Source organism: Falco peregrinus, chromosome 1 (genome assembly GCF_023634155.1).
Source record: "Falco peregrinus isolate bFalPer1 chromosome 1, bFalPer1.pri, whole genome shotgun sequence".
NCBI lineage: Eukaryota > Metazoa > Chordata > Aves > Falconiformes > Falconidae > Falco > Falco peregrinus.
The window spans coordinates 41347954-41375060 of record NC_073721.1 but is presented as its reverse complement, the minus strand read 5'-3'; the positions used below and the strand labels follow the sequence as shown (position 1 = coordinate 41375060).

At 47.2% G+C, this 27107-nt stretch overlaps 1 protein-coding gene across 18 annotated transcripts in view; it reads right to left on the bottom strand.

Annotated features, from left to right (window-relative positions):
- Positions 1-611: 611 nt before the first annotated feature.
- The window catches only part of DNM1 (dynamin 1), a 68658-nt gene continuing 42162 nt past the window's right edge, over positions 612-27107 (bottom strand). For 2 of the 18 annotated variants that reach the window (XM_055793975.1, XM_055793976.1), the window contains exons 14-23: positions 26593-26604; positions 25238-25351; positions 14568-14677; positions 13825-13936; positions 12565-12576; positions 11110-11280; positions 10698-10939; positions 10078-10296; positions 6767-6803; positions 2506-2620 (exon numbers count right to left, since the gene is read on the bottom strand). In XM_055793975.1, coding sequence (XP_055649950.1) covers positions 6782-6803; positions 10078-10296; positions 10698-10939; positions 11110-11280; positions 12565-12576; positions 13825-13936; positions 14568-14677; positions 25238-25351; positions 26593-26604 — 1014 coding nt within the window. In that variant the 3' untranslated portion in view covers positions 2506-2620; positions 6767-6781. Of the gene's footprint in view, positions 2624-6766; positions 6804-10077; positions 10297-10697; positions 10940-11109; positions 11281-12564; positions 12577-13824; positions 13937-14567; positions 14678-25237; positions 25352-26592; positions 26605-27107 lie in introns of all 18 variants that reach the window. The other 16 variants (XM_055793966.1, XM_055793967.1, XM_055793970.1 and 13 more) reach the window with 13 other exon arrangements.

The following is a 27107-nucleotide window of genomic DNA, read 5'->3' as shown; positions in this document are numbered from 1 at the left end:
GCACAGGATACCCTTCTCACTTAGCTTTCATGAATGTTTTCCTGTAGACAGACTGCTGATGAGCCCAAGATGGTTCTTGTGGGCAGCATTTCACACCCAGACCCGTTTTTCACCCTGTTCCCTTCAGGAGTGTTTTGCTGACCCACCTTTACTCAGACTGAATTCAGAGGTTTACCCGGTTTATACCAGGGGAGAAATCCCACCTCAGCCCAAAGCAAGGGCCAGGCAGGAGCTGGCTGAGTATACTAGACTGTGGTTGGGCTGTACTTCAGCTACAGCCCCAAAAGACACCACTTGACAAAAAAACCTACCCTGAACAGGGGCCTGCTGTGCTCTGCAAACAGCTCACAGGCAAAAACACCTTTTGAAGAACCAAGCAGTTGTGTGCAAAACTCGCACCTGCCATATGTCCAGTCACTGAGGCACCTCCATGCATTTTTCTTTACCACAGAGACGGGGAGTCAAGTTCTGCATCTGACGAGCAGTTTCGCTCTGCTGCAGCAGGTCTGGTCCACCTTCCCTATCTGTGACAGCACCCACTTGCATAATACATGGGATGAAAAGATTAAGTTATAAGCAAACACAGTTTGAAAATCACACAGAGAAAGAGCAAGAGAAAGAGCGATGGTTTTATTCTAGTCATGGAGACCTTTGTTATACAGAAATGATCATTTATTTCATCCAATAAACAAGAGTGACAGGTAGATCACAAACTGCATCACAGCTACTACCAGCACTGAGACAGTTCACCCACAAGTCTGGGGTAATACAACAACCCAACTGCACACAGCAGAGAATTTAACAATCAGCTCAAAAACTCAACATCGGGATTTGGTTAACTTTTTGCATGTGTTGTGTGTGTATTTCCTAAAATCCACAAGGAAGCACAAATGGCTTTAAACACCTGGACATATATAGATTTTTCATCTTATATATAGATATTTATAGATATTTATAACAGTAAATATATGTTTATCATTACTACAATATACTTAACTCCTTTAAGCATCTGGGAAGAAAAAGAAAAAAAACCAAAACCAAACCCAGTTTCACTACAATTACATCTGATATGTGTATGTCACAAAACACAAACAAAACAAGCCATGTGAGATTCGAGTCAGACCATTCCAGGACAGAACAGCTAAGAGGCAGGCAAAGAGTCTCAGAGGGAGCAGGCCTACATGTCAAATGGTGGTTTGGGGCTCTCCGGGCGGGAGGGACTGGCCTTACCCGGCCGGCTGGAGTTTAAAGACAAGAAAACAAAGAAACAGGGAACAGGGGAAGGGAAGGAAGAGGAGGAAAAGTAGTAAAACAACAGTTACAATGCAGAAGGGAACTGGCATCAGAACAACAGAGGATCCACCACAGCAATTAAGAGCACTAAGCACTGAAATAAGGTAACTTAAACCTGAAACAGGCCTGGCTGAAAGCCTGCAACACGGGTGGCTCATTTAGCTCTGGTAGAGACATGACATCTGAGATGTACGGGGTTGATATATTCTTAATTCTCAAGTCTTTTTTTAATACATATAGCATGAAAAGTAAACCCCAAACCTTCAGAAGATGAGTTGTGATCAACAATGGTTACAAGTTTCCCCAAACACGTACTGTATGCATGCAAGAAGAAAAAGGCTACGGAAGAAGTCACCACAGTACCCAAAAAAACACTGAGAGATGTGCTTACTCAAAGCAGAATTTTCAAAAGATTACCCAGCCAACTCCCAGAAAAAATGCGGCTGTCCATTTGCAAAGGGGGAGCCACGCATCTATTCCCCTCTCCCTGCTGGGTTCAGACAAGTCAGCCAAAAGTGGTGATGCCAGACAGCCGCTGGCAGGAGCCAGTGTGTCACCAGCAGGATCTCCCCAGCTCTTCTAGGAGCAGAGCGTGAGCAGGTCCGCGTGCTCCCTGCCCGCTGAGCTGTGCGTGCTATCTCAGACTTCGCTCTGGCAGGACTAGACCGATCCACTGAGTTCTCCCCCTTTCTTGATCTCCCTGCCTCACTTCGGTAAGAGGTTGATTGCACTGCTCCCAACATGAATTTTTGCACCTTAGAAGTCAAACTAATACACAGGACATTGAATCTGTTTCTAACGGTGTCACATGTTTTGACGGGATTTTTCTTCTAAGTTACACTTTTGTCGCCTTAGCTACAAGAAAAGAAAATAGCTACAGATCAGTCCCAGGTGCTACAGCTAACTGATGCAGGCAGGACACTTATCCAGGCTAGACCAGGCGGATGGAATTACTGGACGGACAGCCACCGCTTGGACTTAAGGATGTCCCTGCGGCTGATCTCTCCAAGGAGCCTGTGTACTTCAGGGATCCATGCCACTGAATGAAGGCTACTCTACGCTCACAAAGCAATACAGGACGCACGAGTGAAGACGAAGAGCTCGATCACTAGGCTAGTGTTTTACGACACACCAGGAGGGGGTGGTGGGAGGCAGAGGTGTGGGATGGATGAGAGGAGTGACTGTGGCTGTGGAAGGGAGGGTGCAATGGGGAAGCCGCCAGCACGGCATTCGTCGCCAGCTGTCTACAGCCTCGAGTTATAAATCTAAGAGGGACGGTTCAGCCGGTCGGATTATGGTAGGTCGAGTAGGTGAGGCGGGGCCCCTTCTGCTGTGAAAAAGCAGGAAACAAAAACAAGAGAACACACACTGTGGTTAGCACAGCAATCGCAGTCACAATCACACGTGCTTCTCCACCTCGCCTGAGCCAGCGAGAAAATAAAACATGAGGCACAAACTACCAGCCTGCAACTCCACGAAGGAGACTTACACGCTTACTCACGCCTCACACTGGCCTTCCTGCACAGCATGGATCACCAGTAAAGCAATCTGCTGCACAGCCAGTTTTGTGTTCCCTCTGAAATTTGGAAGTGCGGAGATTTATTGCCAGTGAATGCACTGGCTCTGGAACGAGAGTTGAGAAGCACGGACAACAGTGAGCTCCTGTATCAAGCACATGACAGTCACACAGCATGGATGGGGTCCTCTGAGACGCGCTGCTGTCAGAGGTTCTTGGATGGTTTGGAGGAGCACCTTCTTCCCCCGCCCTCGAGGCTAATGCAAGCCTGAGGTTGCCTATTCCAATGACACTGATCTCTGACATTAGGGGCAAGCTTGCTGCTTCTGGTTCTCTAGTTCTGGTGCTCAGCAAATGCAGCTTCTACTTCAATAAAAGGAGCTCTGGCTATCGCTACCCCACTCTGCTCCAGCCCTTTTACTGGCACTTTAGCTAGGTAACTGGGCAACAAGTTAACTCACACAGATGGCAAACTCTTAAGTGCTCTGGAGTCTCCTTTCTGTAAGGGACTGGGGAAAAACAAAACCCCAGAAAATACACACCCTTGCTGTCTCTCTCTCAACTCATTACTTGAAAGATCACTTCAGACTCAGACTACAGGCTTTATGAAATCTACAAATAAATTGTTCTGTAAGTCAGTGAGTCCAATTATGTTTTTCCTTTAAAGCATGCTCCCTGCAGTGTCTGCAGCCTAAACAGCATCATTATGATAATTAAATTGTCCATTACTGAGCCAGAGTAGTTTTACAGTCCGAACTGCCTGAAAAGCAAAGAGCAAACCCAACAGGATGCAGACCAAATAGAGGGGAAGCATTTGCACTGACAATGCAGAACCAGGTGTCACAGAATTAATGCCTGAATAATTCCACACTGACAAGCTTTAATTTAGATTACAATCACCTGGCTGAGAGAAATGAAGACCTTCCCCTAACACGGGCTGAGGGAAGCAGGAAGAAAGGAAGAGGGGGCAGAGGAGGGTATTTGCACCAGTGCAATCTCCCGAGATAAGGACGTCCTGTTTTGCACTGGCTGCAAGTCTATCGGCATGCTGGTACCAGAGGAGCTGCACTCCTATAAATTAGGGCAAGCTCCCTCATCTTAGTAAATGAGCCAAGGCAACTCTACAGTCCTGTGTGTTAGACCTCAGCAGAATTTATTGCTCCGTAGCTATTGAGCCCCAGATCCCAAAACAATTACGACCACTCATTGTTTGCCTTGGGAAGTGATATATAAGCTTCAGACAGTAAAACATTTCTATTCTTGACTGAAAGCGTCAATAGGGACCACAAGACCCCACTGTCAGCATGCCCATCAAGTTACTGCTCCTGTACAGTGATGGGACTGAGCTAACCTGCAAGTTACAAGCACCTTGGAAGGATGCCAAAATAATACAGTCTCCCAGAAGCAAATCTCACCATGAGATGTTACAACTGGGCAATCTGTGACCCTCAGCATCACGACACACAGGGTCTGTGCATCATCTCTGAAGGTTGCTCACAGTGTAAATGCAATACCAACCATTCAAAGGCTACTACTGTTACCAGAACAGCAATAGCACTTGAATTAAAGCCTTACAAAACTTCAGCTCAACCTTTAGTGAGATGCTGTTGTAGTGTCACATGTGTTAGAAGGCATTTTTTGAGAAGCTTGAAGGACTTTTTGCATTTCAGGAGTTTGGACAGTTTGTTCTAACAGCCTCCACAGCTTTACGCGAAAAGGATGCTTGAAGTCACTGGACTGTGTGACGTGTTCTGGCAAGAGACAACAATTGACCCTACCAGAATAAATAGGACTGAAAAGAGCACAAATAATTTGCAGGTAGATGGGCTGCTTTTTTGTAGTGTACTGTGATTCATTTTTGCAGACACTTCTCTCAGCACTCAGGGCATTTCAGGGGGAGGAGCTGTCACTTTTTAAAGTTACAGGTTTTCTGGAGACACTTGCAGCATCTGCCTGGTAAAGTTATAAAAGGCTGAAAACTGTTTCCCAGCAGAAAAAGGGACAGAGAGGTCTCTCAGACATGCAGCATTCACTCTTGAAATGTTACTTCAGTCTGTCTCACTACACTGCTAGCCAAACCCTTTTATATCACTGAAAAGTCATTTTCCTCAGTCAGAACAAGAGGGAACAAAGTTTTGCTCATGGGGAAGTCTGTGGCAGCCTCCAGTACGTGGGAAGTAAGACCCGAGTCCTGGCAGGAGCCTGAGAAGACCAGTTATGGTGACTATCATGTCCTTTGACATTGGTCTTTCAAGCCATACCAAGAAAGAACACTGAGCTAATCGTATCTAGGAAAACAATGGGTTAATCGAGTTCTGCTAAGGACCTAACAGAGATGGTACATTACATTTATTGCCTTGGACTGCAAAAGGTTTTGCGGGGGAATTTTTTTTTTTTTTTTAAAGTTCTTTGTTTTATAGTGGTGTTTTGGGTTTTTAATTTCCTTGGTGCTCTTTATGCCAGATCAAGAACAGAACACCCCAAAACAGCGAGTCCCAGAACAAGGTACAGACAACAGCAAGCCTCTTTGCTGAGGTTGTTCACCAAGATGCATGTTTCTAGGGCTGTCAGGGATGTCTGCAGTAGGTGGAGTATTGGAGGAAACTGCTGATTGCTCCAACACCTCTGCAGTACGTCATCAGCGAGGAGGGCTGACAGATGACATCCTCAAAGATGATGTCAATCACTGCATTGGTTTGATGTGATGTGGCACCTCTCAGCTCTAACTGCAGTTACACGCAGCAGTAACAGACACCGTCTGCTGCACGATGGGGGTTAGCTGTGAGCCGCCCTGCCCTGGAACAGGGCTTGCTATTCCTGTTGAGAGGACTTCAGCACACGCTACCCAAGCCCAGTTCTCTGCTGCAACCAGCAGCCAGAGAATCCACAGGAGCTGCTGCTGCTTCCACTCCTCTCAGACTTTTCACTTCAAGAAACATGCACAGAGAAAGGGAGAAGGGGCCCAAAATCCCTACACGTGCCCTGTTCTGCCCTCTCTACCTGTTTGTCAGTAAGGGCTGGAGACTCCCAGGAAAAAGACTCAGGAGAATTTCCTCCATCTCCCCCTCTACACCCCCAGTCTCAGCATTAACAGGACAAGGAAGAGTCACTGGGCCAGCGCAGCACACATGAGCCTGCCCCAGTACCCTGCTACATCACTGAACAAGTACAATGCTGCAAACTGCAGGGAGGGATAGGAAAGGGAAACAGGCAGGAGCTCGGGGCAGAGTGCTGGGGGGATGGATCACTAAACACTTCCTCTCACAGGGGCAGGAGGCAGAGGAGAGAAGGCAGTTTGAATGGAGGCAAAAGAGTAACCTAGAAGGTAAAGGGTCAAGTGGAGAACAAGCAAAGGGAGTTGGCTTCTAACTGTGACAATGGGACACAAGGATAACGGGGAACATTCAAGGTCAGAGTTACCCTGCACTCAGATATGGAAGTCCTGGTATTAATGACCCAAACTCCTCCTGCCTTCCACGAGCACCAAGGAGGATGGGAGTACTTCTCCAGCCGGACATTAGAATGTAAGAAGAGGAGTCTGAACTAACAGCTCCCCACGTCTCCCTCTTGATCCTAACAGCTGACAAACCAAATAAAAATGGAGTTCGTTCAGCCGATCTCCCAGTCAGTGTGGATATAAGCCAAATGAAAGACACAGACAGTCTAGGCCTTGTTTCCAGAGCTCATTCCCCCATCCCACCTCCTCTATCTAGAAGCAGAGAAGTCAGGTACGGAGGCTTCCCCAGCTCCTGCAGCTCAAGCAGCTGCTCTGTCTCTGATCAGCCAGTTTTTCTGTTCAAGACTCCTCCCTTTATGAGATCCTGGCAGAGGTGGTTCGTTGGACAAGGGACTCTATTACTGATACAAGAACTAGGCAGCAGAGGTGAGCTGCAGAGCAAAGTAATGGAGGATGGGGACACACTGACTCATGCATTGCAGGGAGAGCGCAGAACGTACCGTGGCTGCCAGTCCTCAGGGGTCACTGATAGTGATTCTGAAAGACAACATGAAATCAACATGGCAGTTCAGACAGTTCAAGGCAGAGGCCACACAGACTGTCAAGAAGGTGGAACAGAGACACATGCACTTGCAGAGCCACACATTCGCACATCCCCCTCCAGAACACGGCACGAGCGTGCACTGCTGGTTGGGACTGCACCGTGCCACGCAGGACCGCACACACACAATCAGCCTCGTCTTTGCATGTGCCCAGGACCTGCTGTGCACAGGGGTGTGCTGAAACCTATCTGTCTGTGCACACACCTACTGGCTGGTGCTCACTCGCCCACCCAGTCCACTCACACATCCAGGCTGATGTCCATACCTGCCAAACCAGCAGTATACCCCCACCAGCTGGCTACTGGTGGCTTGACTTGCCTCTCACTAAGCATTCCTATCTTCTGACCATATTAAATGCTAGAGTTCAAATAAACGCTCAGGAAAGAGGGAGGTAACATGCAGTCCTGAGCACTACCCAAAATGGGAAGCAGCAGGTGAAGGCTTGTATCTTGAAGGTCACAAATCATGTGATTGGCTACTCCAAACTCCTCAATAATTCAAGTTACAAAGCCATGCAATGTTATGCGTACAGTGATACTGATCGTTTGCATCTTTTTCCTTAGATGTACCAAACAACGGAGAACCCACTAACACCTTCAACTCATTTTTCCAGTGGTTAAGTCATTCTCACCTAAACTTTCTTACTTTTCCTTTAAGCTTGCCTAAGCTCTTTCACCTACAGTTTCTATCAAACTCTTTTTAACTGAAGAGCCCAAATACCTAGAGGAGCATCTTCACAGCTTTCTTAGAGCTAATCCTTCTGCATAGCTCCAATAGGCACACAGTCCAAGTGCAGTCCTTCACTGCACACAGACAGGACCTTATACTGTTTCTGTCTTTCAGCTCCCAAAGATCTGTATTTGGCAGTACAGACTTCCATAGTAGACTGAATAAATGCTAAGTACAGAGGCAGGATGGCAAGCCTTGTTTTAAGTGTCCTTAATTATATGCAGGAATACTTTCCTGTGCAAGAAAATGGACTGTGTGGTCTTTATGCATGAAAACGTGTGTCTATATAATTATGTTTATGAGAAAGAAATAGAGTGACATTTGTTTAAGTTCATCATTCATAAAATCAGATGCTCACACAACTGGAGGCACACAACCTGCCAAACCTCTACACGGGAATCAGCGTGCATACACATGCAAACTACATCCAGCCACCACCATGCACTTCCAGTTCACTACATAACAACAACTCCTACAGCAAAGCCCACTCATGCCATATACAAGAGCTTTGCTCCTCACACACACACACTAGTGTAGCCTGGTAAGCAAGGGAAAAGAATTTAAAAAGTATTAAAAAAAGCAACGATGGAGATGGCATTCATTCACCCATGGCAGAAGGGCCCAAGTCCAAGTGCTAGCAGGGAACATTCTTGTTCTATATACAGGAGAGGAAGAGAAAGAGTCCCTTATTGGAAATTCTCCGTTCATCAGTGAACTCAAATGACAAGCTGATGTCAGGATCCAGAGGAGTCTATGAACAACTGGAAGAATCAGAGAGGGGGATCAGAGAATGAGCATCACTTCACACCTTCTGGAACTACATTCTCAATTCCAGGTCTGGGCAGTCAGTAGCATGCAATCCAACCTACCACCTCTCCTTCTAAAACAAGGGATTGGTCTGTTAAGCATGAAACAATCTCTTCCTCTGCTCCAGTGCTGTTCCCTACCTTACCCTAAACCCTTCTACCTCATGCAAAAGGCAGGAAAGCCACCAAGACAGGCTATGACGGATTTCTTCAGAAGAGACCAATTCATTTCAGCCCTTTGGGGGAATCCTACCATGATGATCAGGTATATTGAATATTTTCATGAGTGAAGAAATGAAACTGAGTGAAAGAAGAAAGATGGAAACAGAAAGCAGCAAAAGTATACTAAAAACAAAACTACAAAGTAACATCATACAGAAAAGCAGGGTCACAAGAAGCAAGGGCTGAAATACACAGGAGAAGCATGCTGACATCCGTAGGTGCCACCAGCAGGACCACAGTCCCTGGGGCAACACCGAAACATGTGTGGACAAGCTACTGTGGGAGCTGCATCAAGGTGCATAGGGAGGACTGGGGCAGAGGCACCAAGAAAGTCAAACCATTTGCACGCACCAGAGTCAGAAACTGGTCTAGAATCTCCTCAGACTCACCCACCTCTGGGCTAGATACAGCCTGGCAGAGAACACCTCCCCCCCAAACAGGCAGCGCCAAGTATGAGCTGGGGCACTATCACAGCAGGGAGCTGAGCCTCTTCTGCCATGTACCGTCATCACCCACTGACAGGCTGGGCCTTTCCTCAGAAAATGGCAATGCTTTCAGACAGGTCCCACCAGCACCCACTGGAAAGGAGGTATTTTCCACAAGGAAAGTGTGTTCCCTCTGGCTTGTCACTGGGGAGTTTCTGGTTATGTTCATTCTTCACTGTGCTAATTACCTTCTCTTTCTCACAGGAGGCCGAGTACTCAACATAAAAGCATTCCCGGTTCCAGACCACTTCCTAAGTTCTTTCAGGAACACGTGCCTAGCTGCACAGGGGGTAATCCCTTACTACTCTGCTGAAGTGTGTTTGAAGCGACTGCACAGGAAAGGAATTAAGTTTCCTAAATGGAAAGCAAAGCTGTGTGATTTGGACCCTCTAGACTGGAAAATGTTCAAGTTGATTACAGAAGCAACAGAAATGCCCCTCCAAAAAACTATCCTTTTCCCTGCAGTGACGTTGTAATATTTTCTAGCAAAAAAGCAACTGAACAGCTTAGATGAAGGTGTCTCTAACTCACCTTGAAGAACTCCGGGCCAGAAGAAAAGGGGCAACTTCAGACTTTGGGGAGCCCTACACAGAGGGGAACTGTCACTCCAGCCCTGTGATTCTTCTAGTGACCACCTCCTACTTGTGAGCAGGGGTGTTGGTATGACTGCTTTAATAAAGCCCTTGGGTACAAGGTCCTCTTCCCCCATCCTTTACACAGAGGTCTGTGCAGCGAAGAGGCTGCCTCTCTCTTCCCAAGAGCTGCCTTGACGCTGCCTCATCCATGCAATGAAATCTCAATGGACAACAATGCTCCTGCCTATGGACTCCATTCAAGTCTCTGAAGACTGTACCCATACCACGCGCTCCATTCTCCTTCCATGGCCCAGGCAGGCTAAGTGCTGTCAGGGCTGCTACTCAAAACCTGGACATATCCCACCTGCATGGAGCAACATTTCAGGACTTACCTGGGAACCCCAGGAGGAGCACGATTAGGCCGAGAAGGAACCTGAGGCGGGGGCCCAAAGGGATCAGGAGAGGCACCTGGCCTGGAGGGCACGGGGGGGGCACCACCCAGCGTGGACCCACCAGCAGGAGGTGGCCCAGGAGCTGGACCTCGAGACCCAGGTCTGGCGGGTGGAACAGCTGGAGCTCTCCTCTGTGGCGTGGGGCTGGACGTAGGAGACCTGACAAACAAATGAAGAAAATTCAACTGCAGCAATTGGCCTGAGATCCCTTTGTCATCATCAGGTCCCCAAAGGCTGCCTTCAGCGCTCCTTTGGTTTCATGTCATTTTACACACCACCCTTTGGCTTTCAAGGGCCACGCCAGGCTTCAGGTTGCCTTCAGGGGTACTTCAGGCACCACCTAACCTAAGGGTTTAGAAGCCTTCGCATCCACCATAAAGACGTAGTAGCCCTACACCACTTTCAAAGCCTAGGAGCCTCCCAATGCAAGTACCCAGAACTCTCCGTCCACAGGGAGAGGAGGGGAAGAGGAGGACTCCCTGTCTCAGTCGGAGGCCCCAGCTAGCCACTGAAGAGGCATCAGGCAGGTCTGTGGGGCTCTCCCCCTGAGCCTCTGGTACCTGCGTCCAGATGGTACGCTCTGCACCTGCAGCCAAGAGTCGTCCACCGGTGGGGGCATGGGGGTGCTGATAGTGCTGGTGTTGATGTCCCCGATGATGTTGAGGGCCTCCTTCAGGGCATGGTACATGCGCAGCATTTCATCGCGTCGCTGAGCCTGCTCTGCTGATTCCTCCATCAGCGTGTTTTGGTCACCACAGGAGTACAGGTTTGCCAGCAACTCCGAATGGATGAAGTCCTTGGTCTGTAAAGGAGCACAAAGAAGGAATCACTTTGCACTGTCTTCCTTGAAGCACTCCATTCTGTTCCCACCTCTCCCTCCTTCCAAGCCACTTTCAGGTTTTCTTCATTCTTTCCCTTCCTATTTTTCCCCTTCTGTGTCTCCCCCACTCCACTGACTAGAGAGATAAGTACATTGTTTATCATGAGGTGCATGATTGTCTTCGGCATGAGGTCTCTGATGGTTTTGTTGACAATTGCCATATAGGAATCCACCAGGTTCCTGATCGTTTCCACTTGTCTCTCCAGCTGAGGGTCCATGGAGTGCATGAAACTGTCTGATCCATTCTCCTCTGCTTCACTGGCCTGCAGAGAAAAGGAGAAACAGATTGGTTCTTTAAAAGTAACATAAAATTAGCTTTTCATGAGAGGGCTAAAAGAAGAAAAGGGAACACACAGGAAGCACATGCAATGAATACCAACTTCCTTAAGCTTACATTTTGAGCTGTGATTGTCAATGTGTAGCTCAGCTTGTACAGACATCTCCAGCTCGGAGCTGAGGAGCTTTAACAACAAAGCTGCTCTCTCAGTAGGAAGTTATTGTACAGAGGTGAAAGGCAACAGGACTCTTGACCAACGTTCACAGGTTATATGCTCTAGTGAATACTCAAAGCTGTATTTTTACTTTTAATGTTTATAGCTTCCTGAAAAGTTTTTCATGCGAGCTGGGTTTTCCATGCCCAGATTCAGTTTGGACATGAGACTCATTAACCAAAAATTAAGCCTTACAGACTCTCTGACACACTGCATCTTCATCCTCATTATACAAACGAGGAAACAGATACAGAGTGGTTAAGTACGCACGCACCTCTGTCAGACTGAAAGTAGATGGAATAATCTAGAAAACCTTCCTGATCACTTCAGCTGCAAATCCTGCATCATAAAGTCATTAATAATCTTTTCTTTCACACCAAGCAGACAAATCTCTTCCTGTCTGCCTGAAATGCTTTCTCTGCCTTTCTGTAAGGGAAAACCTGGGCTGTGCTGTTTGGCAGAAAGCAACTGACAAGGCTCATCCATTTGGGATCAATTTCAAAGCAGCAAAGCATGCAACACTGCTGTCTTTCTGGATACTTCTTAAAAAAAAACACAAACAACAAAAACAACTCCAACACAACTTGATTTTATAGAGAAAGAAAAAAATATCTTTATTTTAAACCATCCCAGTCTGAAGGACTTGCAGCAGTGTAGGAAATTGCTTATCTTGTTTTGGGAACAAGAACATGTGAGAAAGGGCAAATTCTTTTGTTAATTTGAGCTTTTCCCGGAAAGATCTTACATAATGAAGAATGTAATGTTTCAGTGAGAAACAAAGTAAAGGAAGTGGACATCAAACAGGACAACTTAAAAAAGTGAGGGTCAAAAATCCCAAAAATAATTTTGCACCAAGAATCAGAAGTCATACAAAAAGGGAGAAATAAAAAGAAAAAAGGAAAATTCAAACCAAGAACAGAAACAAACAGTAGCAATCCAACAGAAGGTACAAAGAGGGAGAAGCAGCAAATGCCTCTGTGACAAAAGGAAAAAACAAGAGAGAACTATCTGGTGAGAGCCCCAGGGGGCAACACAGGCAGAGAGGGTCAGACTTACTTTGTCCTTGTCCTGGCAGGCCAGTTTGAGCATACATGGAAAAAATTAAAACAAAAAGGGATTAAAAAAATAAAAGAAGATTTTTAGTTTGTCTCAGAATTGGGAGAAGATCCCATAATAGCACTGAACAAGCAAAAAGACCGATCCCACTAAAAATATACAAATACCTACGTTGCACTGGAAAGGAACAAGCAAATTGTTTAGCTAAGCTGAAAATCAAAATAGGACGCTCTGCAAAGGAAATCGGACTGTTAGCATTAAAGGGAAATGTACTTACCTATGACAGCTGCTTGTTATTCATTACACAGGGTTTTGAAACAGCCAGCCTAGAGGTCAGTGTTCCTATGTCAAACCACTCCATTTGCACACCAACAGGTGGCATGTGTCCTTAAAAAGTACACGTTTAAGAGGCCCAGTCTGGTTCAAAGCCAGTTTGATGTCACAAGGTCCAGCCCCTAATCCTCTTTTTTTTAATATCACATCAGTTTGTCAGGAAATGCTTTAAGGCAAAACCCACAATCTTCACGTGTAACAGGAAAGATGAATGGGAGAAGTCTATCAGAAGCAACAAATACAAACAGATAAGCTATAATAATTTCTCTGATGGGAAAACTATTTATAGCAGCCTCCTCTTCAGAGGGGAACAGGAAGGCTTGGTACAGGAACATGTACCAAAATTCTCTAAAACATACTTTTAAAGCAGAGCATAATGCTGACAGCAACTGTTGTGGGACAAGGCTAAGGAAAGAGATAAGAGGTCTTGCTAAACCAGCATATTAAGGTGTCCACCAAGTAAAAGAAAAATTCAAATAACATCCCTTCCTAATTTGGGTGAGGGAATGGGAGAACAACTACTAAGCCAGGAAGCTCCGAACAAGGCCGTACAGTAAGCATTACTGAAAAGGAACAGTGTCTTTGCTCAGTAGACCCATGCTATTTAGTAGTCAGGTAGCTAAACATTCCCCTTATACTGGGAATTTAATGCCCACAAAAGAAGAGAGCTAGAGGGTTTATCAAGGCTGTCTGCCTACTTTATTTATCTCTGCTTTGAAACTGCCAGTTAACTTCACCCCAAGCTTCCTTAAAGGAAAAACCAGGACATATTATCAAGGATTTAAATTTTTGTTGCAAAATGTCCTCAGCTCAGGAAAGAGACAAAACCTCCACAGACTTATTTTTAACACAAGAGGATACAGCTATCCTTCTTAAGATACATGCATGCTGTGTTCCTTCTGATCCCGTTATTTGTCTATAACTTACCCCAACACGCTCTGGGTAGACTCCTGCACGAAGGAAGGAAGCCTTCCAGCTATCTACCTCCTCCTGGGTCTCACAGGCCAGCTCCAGCTGCCGGTAGTCCTTGTAGACATTCCTGAGAGAAAGACAAACATTTTGTTCTTCTGTATTGCAAATCAGGGATTTGCCCATATTTGACAAAGATGTCAGTGACCAGGAATCTTCCTGTCGTCTTAAGGCAGAGACACTTAGTCCTTTGCTAGTATCCTCATGACGACCTTGCAGAAGGAAAAGGAAATGATTTCTTTTTCATGAGCAAGTTTGACTGCCCCCAAATCAGTTGTGTGTTTTCAACAGCACCTGAAAGGTTCCCTTTTCAATTCTGCTTGCTGCTGGACTTCTCCAGCCAGGCTGGATCCCCCATTTCCTATGGCTTTCCCTACTCACTCGCTAAGAACATTGATTATAATTGTATACCCAGCCACAGCCAGACCCAGGTAACCACAAGCAGCTGAAGGCTAAGGTCATGCTGCAGGCCATGCACTGGTGAAGCAAGAAGATGGTGCACATCTGTAATACCAGAAGGAATCAAGTCAGACTTCTTTTACAAAGTCTCTTGTCTCCTCCAAGAATTGCTATCCGTAAAGGATGCATACATCTTTCTGGGACAGCTATCCCAACATGCTCACCTTTATTCCCTGCTATCTAGTATTACATGAATTCTGTCCCCAGCTTCAAGAGCTTGGCACGTTTAGATGTGAGCATACCTCTGTTCAGTGTTGAAGAGAGCAAAGATGTGCTTGCTGGACATGAACCCCTTCTCAACATCTCGCAGTTTCAGGTTATCCACTGGTAACATATACTTCTTCTCCTTCTCCTGAAAAGGGGGTTGGCAAGAAGTCACTCACTGCTCCAACAAACGTGGCCCAACAGCCCTGCCCCACCAACTCCTCCAGGAGCAGGCAGCAGCGTGGCACTGCCGCAGCTCCCCAGCTTGTGATCAACATCAGGGTCATCACTCTTCCCAGCAAGTGGTCAATCAGCACCAAGACCCTCACCAGCCACTTGACATCCAGAGCAGGTCTGCTTGAGTGTGTTTCAACACACTCTTCATCACTCTGCTCCTCATACCTCTGCCCTCAGGACAGCATTAATGAGGGGAAACACTGCTGCTGGTCAGGGAAGGGGTGAACAGCCCTCACAGCCCCACTTCGTTTCACTTTTAACCCCTGCAAGCCTATATCCAGGTTCAAGAAAAGCCAGGCACGTGATAGAGAAGCTGGTTTGACACAGAAATTATGGAATATATCAACTTAAATTCACCTTTTCAGAAAAGCTGTCTTTCTCACTTTATCTTATTACTGCCCTACAGTCTATTGGTTACTGCGAACCCTTTTAAAGTCTTAATTCATATTACCAATAATAACTATGCATCAAAGGATCAAAGAGCAGGTCTGGCTACAATAGTACAGGTTACTGTAAGGTTACCTGAACGCCCCCCGTGTTGAAAAAAAATCAAGTAACTATGCCCGTTAATGACAAACCTCACGCTCCAAATTATTAGAAGCTCAAGCAATATGGGCACCACTTGCTTAGCGAACGTTAATATTGCTTGGTGAATGTTAAAACCCAGAATCTGAAATCTCAGTGACCAGACTCAGAGAGTTTTAAGGGACCTATTTTTCAGAGTAACTGCACCTACAACCCTCCAGTCTGGCTCCTAAGAGATATCTCCAGCTAAACACAGAACAAGGCATCCAAAAAAACCTCAACATTTTTGATCCTAGGTACCATCATTTAACAAACCCGATCTTAGTTTCTGAATGTAAATATAAAAATTATTCTCCCTGCTTAGTCGCAAATCTGGATCTACAGCAAATTAACAGAAGTGACTTTGGGTTAAGGTTTCCATGTGAACATCCTGCTCCAGCTGGGTATCATACCCCAACACAACAAGAGAGGGAGCCATCACACTGGTCTCCAAAAGGCAAAACGCAGCTAACCCAAGACTGACGTAGAAACGGAGCACACTTTTGTGCACAAGCATGCCCGTGTGACTGTCCCCCTTGTGAGGATCTCGTGTGTTTGTAGACCCTTCTTGGCTGGAAACAACAAAACGTGATTGCTCTCAGGGGAAAGAAGAATGGAAAACAAAGATGGTCAGTGAGCAGAGACCCTGAAGAGCTAGCTAGAAAACAGAAGCAGGGCAGAGCAGCAGATAAGGATGACAAAGCTGCTGACCTCAAACTCCCAGGGGATGGCAAGTCCAGCCCAACACCCTCTTAAGTTTTAGTTAAATTGATCTGAGTTTTCTAAGGATATCAGACACTCCACAGTTCAGACCGAGCCTAAGGATCGAACTATACCATTCCATTACAAAATTTATGCAACAAGAATGCCAGCATCCAGAAAATAGAGGAGATCACTTGGGTAGCTACCAGACTCTCCATTCTCTCTCAAAGATGCCAGGCTATGAAAGCAGGAAAGTTCTTCCAAGCAAATTTCCCTGCATTTTTTAATACTGTTGATCAGGCTAGATTAGAAGTGGGCAAGCATTTTTGTGACGGGACATCTGTCAGCCAGGTACTGGTCTCAGAGCCTGACAGACCACTTCAGGTTCTGTAAGCCACAAACAGCTTCCAGCTTTCTATTACTTTGGGTTATTATGCTGGTTTAGGTTGAACCAGCAACCTAGAAGTGAAGTACACCAACTGCTAAGTCCCTAGGCAAGACAGACCATCCCCACTGCAGACTCACTTAACTGCAACTCCCTGCATCCACCCCACAGTCTCTGGGCTAGTAAAAAAAAATAGCTGATGTTGAAGGTGTCTGAGAAAAATCACTCTGCACATCATTGCATAGAAACCTAGCAATGGAGTCATTCTTCAGGGGGAAAAAAAGAAGTCAAAAGGTAAGGGAATCCCACGTCCCAGATACGGAAATACACGCTCTTTGCCAGAGTTTCAACCTTCACCTCTTCCAAGCTCTTGCATAAATGCTGCTGCATGATCAAGACAACACGATCTCCGCATGCTGATCTTTCCATACACCAGACAAGTCACGTATCTGTACACCAGATAAAATAGCAGTCCTCTAAGGTAGCAAGAGCAAACTGAGGACACTGGCACAAGGCAAGAAGCCCCCATGCCATGTATGCTGTGGGGCAATGCATGCTGCTGCTCATCAGCTCCCCACAGCTCCCCCCTCTCCCAGTCCCCCACTTCAGTCTCTCCAGCTTCTCAATTTTCAGCCCAGCCTGTTTTATATCAACACTCTGACTTCATTTCCTGAATGTAGAGACAGGAAAGTGTGGAACGAGCTGCCAAGGGCTGAGCCTCTCAAAACTTTGGCTGAGCCCTCTGCCCATATGTTAGCAATCTGGCAGTATGTGCTATGGCTGAACAGCATCCTGGCCAAGAGGGGAAAGGGGCTTCTCTCTCTCTCGCTTTCCAAACTTGGAGTGGAGGAGGAAAGAGAAGGAAGAGCCAGCACACATCAAAATGGGAAAGTAGTTTGTGAAATACTATATTCAAAGCCCTAAGTCTGATCCCAAGAGGCTTGTGTGGCTCATAAGATATCTCCCCCTGCCTATGAGAAGAAATAAAAAAAATAACCAGGCAAAGCTCTCAGCAGCAGAGTGTATGTTATATAAAATGCGCACGTTGGCTGCGAGTTAACCTGTAGAGCCACGCGGCCAAGGAGAGGTGGTGAAGTGGCAGAAGCACTCAGACTGGCTGTACAAAACAGAACATGGATGCTCAGTGTTGGCTAGGGAATGCTGTAGGTGCGGGGCTAGCTACCCCTAGTCAGGGCTCTTGCTCCCAACCGGAGTCACACTACTCGCATGGAGAACTGCAGAGAGAGATGGCTGCAAGCTGCTTGCAGAGGCAGGATAAGTGCCAGAGGATTAGTCCCCCACCCCCAGCACAGTGCAGATACAGCCATATGGCTCTGTACTTTGCATCTACCAAAGAAAGAAAATACACATTGCCAGGAAAAGGACCAGGATCCATTAGCCATTCCAATTGTGGGTTGTGGAGTACAACAGCTGGAGGAAAAAAAGGGATACCACAACTGCAGCCTCATGTTGCAACATCCTTAATGTGGCTACCCGACTCCTTATAACTACTAGATTCTAGAGATTGGTTTTGACCAGAGACAACAATGGTTCGCACTATCACCTGAATAATTTGTTGCTATCCTGTAGGTAATAACCTACAAGAATAACCTACAAGCAAGGCAGCCTGGCTCAAAGCATTTCCTCCATTCAACCGGACTGCCTCAACAGCAAGCTGAATTTTCCTACTCTCAGATACATGTGAAATGAAGCTGACAGATGCATGTGTGGGCTCCCCTAAGGTTGGAAATTGGCACTCACAGTACAAGAAAGTAATTAGTAGAGTTATTAGAACTCAGTTTGCATTTGGAGCCCAAATAAACTAATTAAAGGTTTCTCTGTAGCTGTTATGACAAACCCCTCCTTTTGCACAGAGACAAGGGTCTGTGGGTATGGGGGGAAGAGCATCGCCATTGTTTTAACTGGTGGCCGTGTGAAATTAGGAGAAATTAATCTTGCTTAAACCTCTTACATCTCCTTTCCTTCTTGTAAGAGGTAAAGCACTATGGGTAAACAAACCTGCCCCTGAGATGACTGAGGTTTCAGTCAAATCATTTGTATAAAACACATATGCAGCATTTTGGGAGCTCCTGTAATAAAACTCTATTGAAATGGAAACACATTAACATCATAATTGATAATTAACAGACTGTAGGAATACATGCACATTACAAGATTATTAAGAAGCCTCTGAAAAACAATCTGGAGTATTTGAAAGCAAGTTAGCAGGGCATTTTAAGTGAACAGGCTCCCCCCAACCTCCAACCAAGACGTTACCAACCACTTTCTGCTTCTTGCCTTTGCAAAGAAAATGCACATTTAGAAGAGCTGAATTTCTGACCTACGATTCTTCCAGCAAGCCCTAGTCATCCCACAACCTACATACATCTCAAGCCCACCTGCATCACTTAACTTTTACCCTCAAAAAAGTGTAGTTTACCAGACACTGATCACTGCTCCAAGCTGCAAAGCAGCTGTAATGGCTTGTTTACATCAGAAGGCTGCATTGGTTTAACTTAGACACACACCCTAAGATTTTAAGCTGATTTAGCTCAAAAGCTCCGTAGACACTAGGCCTGGACTCACGTGATTGATCACAACCATTACTGTCGGCTTAATCAGCACAGCCATGGCAATCAACTCACCTGCACAAAAATAAAGGTTTTTATTTGCAGCAGCTGAAATAACATGCAGATTTAAACATACAGCTAAATGCAATCCTAGGAACCCATCAGAGAGTATACAAGAAAGCACAGCTGGAAACTGAGTATCTTAAGAGAGGTTACAGTGGCCAAAACTCCACTGCCGTGACCTCTCTAAGGTCACAGTGATGTCCACCAGCCTTTGCAAAGGACAAGCAGGCATTTCTTCCTACTCCTGTCCCTGTGCCAGGGCAGGGACGGACAGTCCCCAGTATTGGACTTGCTTTGATGAGGTAAAGTGCAACACACATGCAAAGCATTGCACACCTCCGGGAGGAGGAGAGGGCTGGGTTACCCTTCCCCAGCGCACGGTTAGAGCTGAAGTGGGAGTTCTGGGTGTTCACATTTTTGGCCACAAATCTTAGCCATCCACCAGCATGCACACAAGAGAGGGGGATCCTGGAAGGCAGACGCGCACACACAGAGCCCTCTTTATCCCTGCAGCACCAGGGAGAGAGCGAGCAAACCACAAGGCTAGGGCTAACATCTGGAATCGTTACGTGGGAGCCAAGCGCCACAGAGAGCGACAGCATTCCTAAGTTTCCAAGCGGGGCAGGGAGCCCTCCTTTCCCCCCCGCACCCCCACCCGCGGCCGGCTCGCTTCCTGCCCCCCGCCCCCCCCACCCCAGCAGCCAGCAAGCTCCTCCTCCGGTCTGGTTAGCTGCACTGCCACGTCAATTGAGGCAGAAGGACAGAAGGGAAGCAAGAAGGGAGGGAGCAAAAGCCAGAAGAGGGAGGGAGACTCAGCAATGCCAGACATTGTAGGGGGGAGAAAAAGAGGGGATGTGGATTGCTCCTGCAGTAGCCAGAGGTGAGCTGCAAAGGCAACTGGCCAAGGCGGGTCAAAGGACCCTTTTGAGGACTTGGAAGCAAAGGCTGGTCCTGTTTGAGCTTTGCTCCGGACCCCAGGCAAAGGGCTGATCTACAGGACAGAAGGAGATGAGGGTGCCTGGGGCCTGGGAATCCGCCCACACAGCTCCACAGGGAAGAAGAGGAGCTGAATGAAGCAACAAGTTCTGCACACCTGGGTGACAGCCAACACTTCACAGCATTTCCTCCTCAAACAGCAGTAATTATTTTTTTTTCCTCTTTCTAAAAAGGTGCAGCATACCCCAGGTGGAAACCAGGTACCAGCTTGACACCGGCACTGGAAAAGGAAGGAGCTCGGAAGCTTGCTCCAAATTGGAAACATGCAGGCAGCAACATTTCTTCTTCCCAGCTGCCAGAAGAGGATGCTTTTTCAATCAGGACTTGGACTTCCTTTCACCCCATCTCTGCCCCCAAAGCCCCATCCCAAAAGCAGGGAGGGGAAAGGACTAATGAGCTGCTGATAACCGGAGAGCAGATCGCAGAGGCTCCACTCCGTCTGCCCAGTGTTCAGACTACCTGTTCAGGACTACGAGATTGTACAGTAGTCTGCACATTGGTTAGGCTGTGCTGGGATACACCACACACTGCCAGTGCTGCACGGGGACGGCAACACCTGCACGGCAGAGGGGGATGCTTGGAGAGGGTGGGCTGCAGGGACAGCTGCATGCAAAGTTCACTCATCCCTCAGCCTTTGGAGCCATGCTTGATGATGACTCTTACCCGCCTGTTCACCAGCCTACTCACAACCCTCTTATCCCTCCTCCGTCTCTTTTACCCCTTCTTTTCTTTCAGCTCCATGCACTTGCCCCAGGGGTAGCTGCGTTCAGGATGGCTTGAGTCTCACATGCTAAACTTTGCCATGAAATGCAGAGATAGACAAATGGGCCTGGCAGATTCATAACCACACTGTGCTTTGCTACCTCAGAAAGCAAGACCAAGCACAGAAAGGTGACTGGAGAAAGGGGATTTCATATAGTAAAAAATGTTGTTCATTAGTATAAAGAAAAACCTGCAAAGGATTGAAAGTTGGAGGTTTAGATGCTCTGGAAGTTGTGTTTGCTTTGATGTTTGTCTGGAAAAGAAATAAGGGAATTAGTGAGTAAAAGCATAAATGAGGACTGGTTAAGACTGAGTAAGATATCCATGAGAAAACATGTGCTTGTGAAAAAACACAACTGAATGAATAAAAGAGCTCCACAGAGGCTGTAAAGAGACAGAACATGTTCCAGAGAGCACCTGAGGGCAGTGTGAAAGCAGGAGAGGAAGAACCTCAGAGCAGACCTGCTTGTGTGGTCTTTAAAGAAGCCGGACACAAAAACCTGGCTGCAGCCAGACCCATCACAGTCAGTTTCTGATGAGTCGTGAGCATCAGAGCAAAGACAAAAGGATTTCTACCAGCTGAGCTGGGCTTCAAGGACATGGACTGTTGGGGCGGGGCGCAGTGTAGAGAACACCAGGGAGTGCATGTGGGTGCAGTGGGAGAACAATCTCAGTATTGATTAACGGGGGGTTTTTTGAACTAGAATTGGGAACAAGACATTGACAGGTACAGAATAAGCAGCTATCTAGTACTGTCAATGAGGTCACATCTTCCCAAGAAGAGAGAGTACGTTTGTTCTTCAAGCAAAAGAGAAGGTGTAAAGACAGAAAGAGCTCAAGCACAAATGATACAGCAGGAATTGACATGATGCATAAAGAATATGAGGCATCCCCCAGGCACCTGAAAGTTCCTAAAAGGATATCAGGCATCCGCCATGCACCTGAAAGTTCCTAAAACTCTGCACTCCCCCCCCCCCCCCCCCCCCCCCCCCCCCAGGACTCAAATGCACTGACATTGCACACAGCACATGAATACTTTTCACACAAGCAAATAAGGCCATATTCTTCTCACGCAGTCCCCTGTTCTTACATGCCCCAAATTTCTAGTACGTAATTTACCTGAGTAAGGACAGAAGGTCCCATCTGTATTGCACATTTACACAAATTCCCAAAGGAAACCGCAGATACATCCATCCACCCAACTGTGCAAACAGTCTGGCACGCAGTAGCACACAGTCACAGCCACTCCAGCAGAAATTCACCTTTGCAAAGCAGAGGACACAGGGGTCCCCTCCAGCAGGCAATATGCTTTACTAATAGCAACCACCCCGAGCACAGTACTCATTGCATCTTGTCTACAAGGTCCCCATCACCAGTAGCTCTCACCCAGCTCACAAACCCTCTCTTCCAGCAGGTGGGAAAACCCTGGAGAGAAGTGGGTACTGTGCATTTCATAAAGGATTCAGGCTGGAGGACTATTCAAATTAAGTTCTGGCTTCACATCCACTGTGGTGCTTGCTGAGCAGTTAGCCAGTGTGCTGTGCTGCTGCTCCAGCCCTGGGGACACTGTGGCCTCCCTGAGCAGGGAAACCTCGTTCTACGTTTCCAGCAGCCAGAGGAGGCTCCTCCCCACTGCTGGCCCGCAGCACAGTCCCACAGGTCTCGGGAGGTGCAGGAGGGTCTCCAGGTCTTGGGAGGCAGCTTTCTGTGGGGCTGCTCTCCATGGGGCCAGTGTTTGACTCACTGAAAGGAGACAGGAAGAAAAACAGAGAGCTCGGGCACACACACGCTCTTGGCAGCAAGGCGGAGTGGGGAGCCAGCTTTCCACCCTGCCTGGCCTGCTCCCTCCTTCCCCTCCCATTCCCCAGCACACTCCTTCAGACCCCTCCAGAGCATCAACAGCCATACAGCCCTACTAATGTGTAATGCTGGGCCCTTTAAGACATTTTAAGTTTCAGTTCCTTTCAGAGGCAGAGGAAAAACAAGCCAGCACTGTGGAAAGACTGGTATTTCACTAATGGGGTCCAGATGTCTTCATTCCAGAGACTCTGGGTCCTGGCTTGCAAAACAGGGCAGGAAGATGCTGTGCCCCCAACTCCTCCCAGCTCCAGAGCTGCTAGCCTAGCCTTCACCCTCACCCCACCGCACACCTCCTCACCCTGCTCCTTCCCCCATTGTCACCCACAGCTCTGCCACCAGCTCCTCCATCTGTACAAGACTGGTTCAACTCCCTCCTCCTTCCCCCGGAAAGCGGCCAGAGGGCAGGGGAACCGGGACAAGGGAGCCCACAGAAGTGCAGGGTGGGGCAGACAAAGCCTCCCCCTTCCCTCAGAGCTTAAGTGAAGTAAGATCATGGTGTACAGCCTTAAAAAAGCGCACGAGAACATTTCATGAGCTGTAAAGGATACCAGTCCTTCTGAACCGATGGCAAAGGAGAGCTCTGGGACAGGCATGTGAAGATAACCCTGCCTGACAGAGGACCATGTACTGCAGACAGCTCTTCAGGATGGAGCCAGCTCCATGCAGGACTGAGGTGTGGGATAGGAATCCCCATGCTCTCCAAGTGACCCCTCAAATGCACTAGCCTGACTCAACTGTGGAGTTCAGGTGGACACTGCTTCCCTTCTCCCTCACAACAGCCAGTGATCAAGGAACTGAACTTGGGGAGGAAGCAAAAAAAGGCATGCTTCCCTTTCCCCCCTGCTCCCACTCAGCAGAAGACAAAGGCTCCTTTCTCAGAGGCAGCTCAGACCTCATCAGTGCCAGCTCTCCATGTTTAAGGGACCAAGGCTGGCAGGGAACAGTTTTCATTAGGCAGCTCTTCCTTTACTGTCCAAAAGCGAAATGGTGCAGACCTCCTTTTGCTATTGACACCCAAGGCTGCCCTCCCTCAGGAGGGAAGGCAGGTCCAACCCCCATCCCAGGCAACTGGAATCTATCAACAGTTTATACAGCCCCACTGCAGCCCTCCCTCCCACTCCCCGGGGAAGAACAGGGAGTTCTGATCATCTCTAATACAAATGTAGCAGCTGGCTTTGATTAAATGACTTATGTTTATAACCACTTGACCTGCATATGCAACCCAGAGGAAAGTGAAGCCTCCCCAAGCAACTCTGAACACAAAGGGCAGGGGGTCTTACAGCAGAGACACACTGGTTTAGCGAAAGACATTTCAGTGCCTGGTTCTTTAATTAGAAAATTGCTGCCTGCTCATCCATAGCAGCACAGCAGCAGTCTCCATGCAGAAAGTGATGTTTAGAGGCTGATTCATCACCATATTTGTCATCATTTCCACCTGCCGAGAATAAAACAAGCCCAGTGATATGAACTAGACAAGAAGCCAGGCCTAGTTGCAGCTCCCAGGCACAGGACCTGAAGGACACACACCCCAGTAAGAGGCTAAGCAGTTTATTTGCAGTCAGAAACCCTCATCAACTCACAATGCATCACTACACCACACCAGGCATTTTTCATCCCCCAGCACACCAAGTGGGGCTAACCCTTTGGATCACGTTCTTACCAAAGCCATTCACCTATTCTTTCCCTTTTCAAAGTAATCAGCAAAGGCAGTTATCTACCTTTGTCTTGCACAGGAAGCAACACACTGTTGACAATGATAATTGCAGCTGGGACAGTTCTGTCCACTTAGATTGTGGCCCACTGAAGCTGAGACACACCACGGCACGCTGCTAGAATTCCTAATACTCAAGATTTTTCAAGCAACTCTACAGATTAAGTCCATGCTCCTATCAGTGATGCTCCACACACCACTACACTTTTGACCAGGAGTACTCTAGCCATTCACAAGTCAAACAATTTTACAAATAATAAGGTAACTGGCATGTTCAATGTAAAAACATCTAAAAAAAGCAAACCAAAATACATTCCTGCTTTGCAGGCTTAATAACTGAATCCTGGAGAAGTTTACTTGAAGTTAGAAGGAACCAGCACCTGAGCTGCAGCTTCAGGTCCACAGCTCCTGTTGCTGTGCTCAGAAAGGAAATAGCTTTTTTTCTTGCAACCAGGAGAGATGCACGAAAACCTCTGCCACACTCCTTAAGGAAACTCATCGTGGCCACCCCACAAACATCCAAAAGTCCAAATCTTGGAACTAACCCATCACACCCTTGATTGCAACCACCACAGCAAGACAAATAAAGGTCAAATTCATTCAAGTGTTTGTCAAACTTCTGCTGAGCCAGGGCTTCAAGCATAGACGTTACTCCTTGTACATCAGTAAAGCCACACTCACATCAATTCATAAATGCTCAGCAGCACTGATGCCACAGGAAGCCCAGATCAAGGGTAGTTTCAGCTTGTGTCACCAGCTGCAGACAGCGCTCAGAAGGTTCATCTGTAACACCCGGTGAACTGAAGGTCTTATATCATCAGATGCCCAAGACTCTAGTCACAGAGCTGAGCTACTCACCTCGTCATCCTTGTACCAGGAGAGGTTCTCTGCTGTCAGGACAAACCAATACTCCTTGGAGCCACCCTTCATAATCCCAATGTTGTTGATGGTGAGCCAGCCCTTTCGGATGACCTAAGGGGGTGGAAGCAGCGTGCATTAACAAGGGCCCTAAAAACCTGCCCTTAGGCGACAGAGGAGAAAGATCAGAGGGTATCCCTACACACAGAGTAGTATGGAAAGACAAGGAACACCATGCTCTCTGCTGCTGCCAGAAGAGCCCCCCACTCAACTGGCCAGTGAAGGTCTTTGCCTCAAAAGGGCCAGGAATAGTATAAAAAGGGCGCAGGAAGGAACCTGGCAGTGCTGTGCATTATACCCTCTGCCAAGAGGAAAGAGATACAGGACTGCATCGAGAGTGGCTCAGACACTGGCACAACCTACAAGCACCAGATCACAGCAACACACCCAGAAAAGGCCATGCCTAGAGTAAACCAGGACAACAGCACACCTTTCAGCACACCACACAGGTGGAGTGCTTCACTCAGCTTAGGGATGGGGGGAACCAGTTCAAGAGAAGACTGGCAAGCAAACCAGGAAGAACTGTGTATAGTGAAAGGAGACACTAAGTATAACAGAACAAAATGGTGCATCTGGACTTCAGCACACCCAGTTATTTGAGTAGACATATTAATTTAGGGCAAACCATGTTCCTTTAAGTTTAGTCTGTAAAGAAGCCAGGTTGTTACTCTCGAGGGAACTCCAACTCACCAAGTGCTGGTTTAGAGCCTCACACATGCAATAATCCAATGTAAGTATGCGTCATCCTAAATGCATTAGCTTTTTTAGGTATTACTGCACTGTTAACACCCAAAAACATCTGCATGCATGTGTGTATAGCTTGTATGGATATGCTTGCTGAAAACGACCTGGCATTGAAAAACCATGTGACTGCACTGCATATTAGCAAGTTGTACTGTGTGAGCAGCCTACCACAGAGGTACACAATCATTTTAATTGGCAGTTTACCCTATAAAGGTAAATGTAGGAGCACTGGATCTTCACCTGGTACCTACTGTTAAGCTGAAGATAGCCCTATTCTCTCCGTGGGCAGGAGGGGGCAGCGAAACAGAACCACACATCCTTGGATCACTGCTTTTCATCTCCACCCACCCACAAGATGTACCAGCATTTCTGAATTTTTCCTCAACACACCACCTTTTCACCTAACTTCTGCTTCACCTGTGTCTAGTGCCAGCTGCCCTCCTCTCCCCATTCAGCAGCAGAGGGAATAATTTGTTTATGCACTGTCCTTGCCTTCCCAGATGCAACATTAATGTTCATTAGCACACCCTGCTGAGTGGCCTTCTACTCACCAGGATCTCATCCTGCAAAGGGGAACCATAGCAACAGCAGCAGAGCAGGAGAGGAGCAAAGAGAGGAGAGATTGTTACTAGGAAAGCTGGAGCAGGAGAAGAGAGGCTCAAAAATAGAAGAAATTGGAAGCTGGTACCAAATCTTTTACCCCAGGTGTTAACAAAAGCAACCCCCATCCCGAAATAAAGTCTGCTAATGGGAAAGCCAAAGCGCTTTACAGGTAGATCCAGAGTTTGCCCTTTGCACTCCTTTATGCTCAGGACTTCTGTAAGGTATCCTTCAGAGGATGGGGTTCCCTACAGCTGCTCCAATATCCCATGAAATGGATGGATGGCCAGCCCAACTTGCTGATCTACCTGCCTGCCATCAGTACTGGAACAGTCTGCATGTCTGCGTGCAGGGAAAGGCAGTCAAACACGTTACAAAGAGGAAGATCAGGAGTGAATGTCTTTAAACAGACTAAGCAAAAGCCTTTGCTTCCATTCTCTATGAAGCTGCTTGTAAGGCTTTGTTT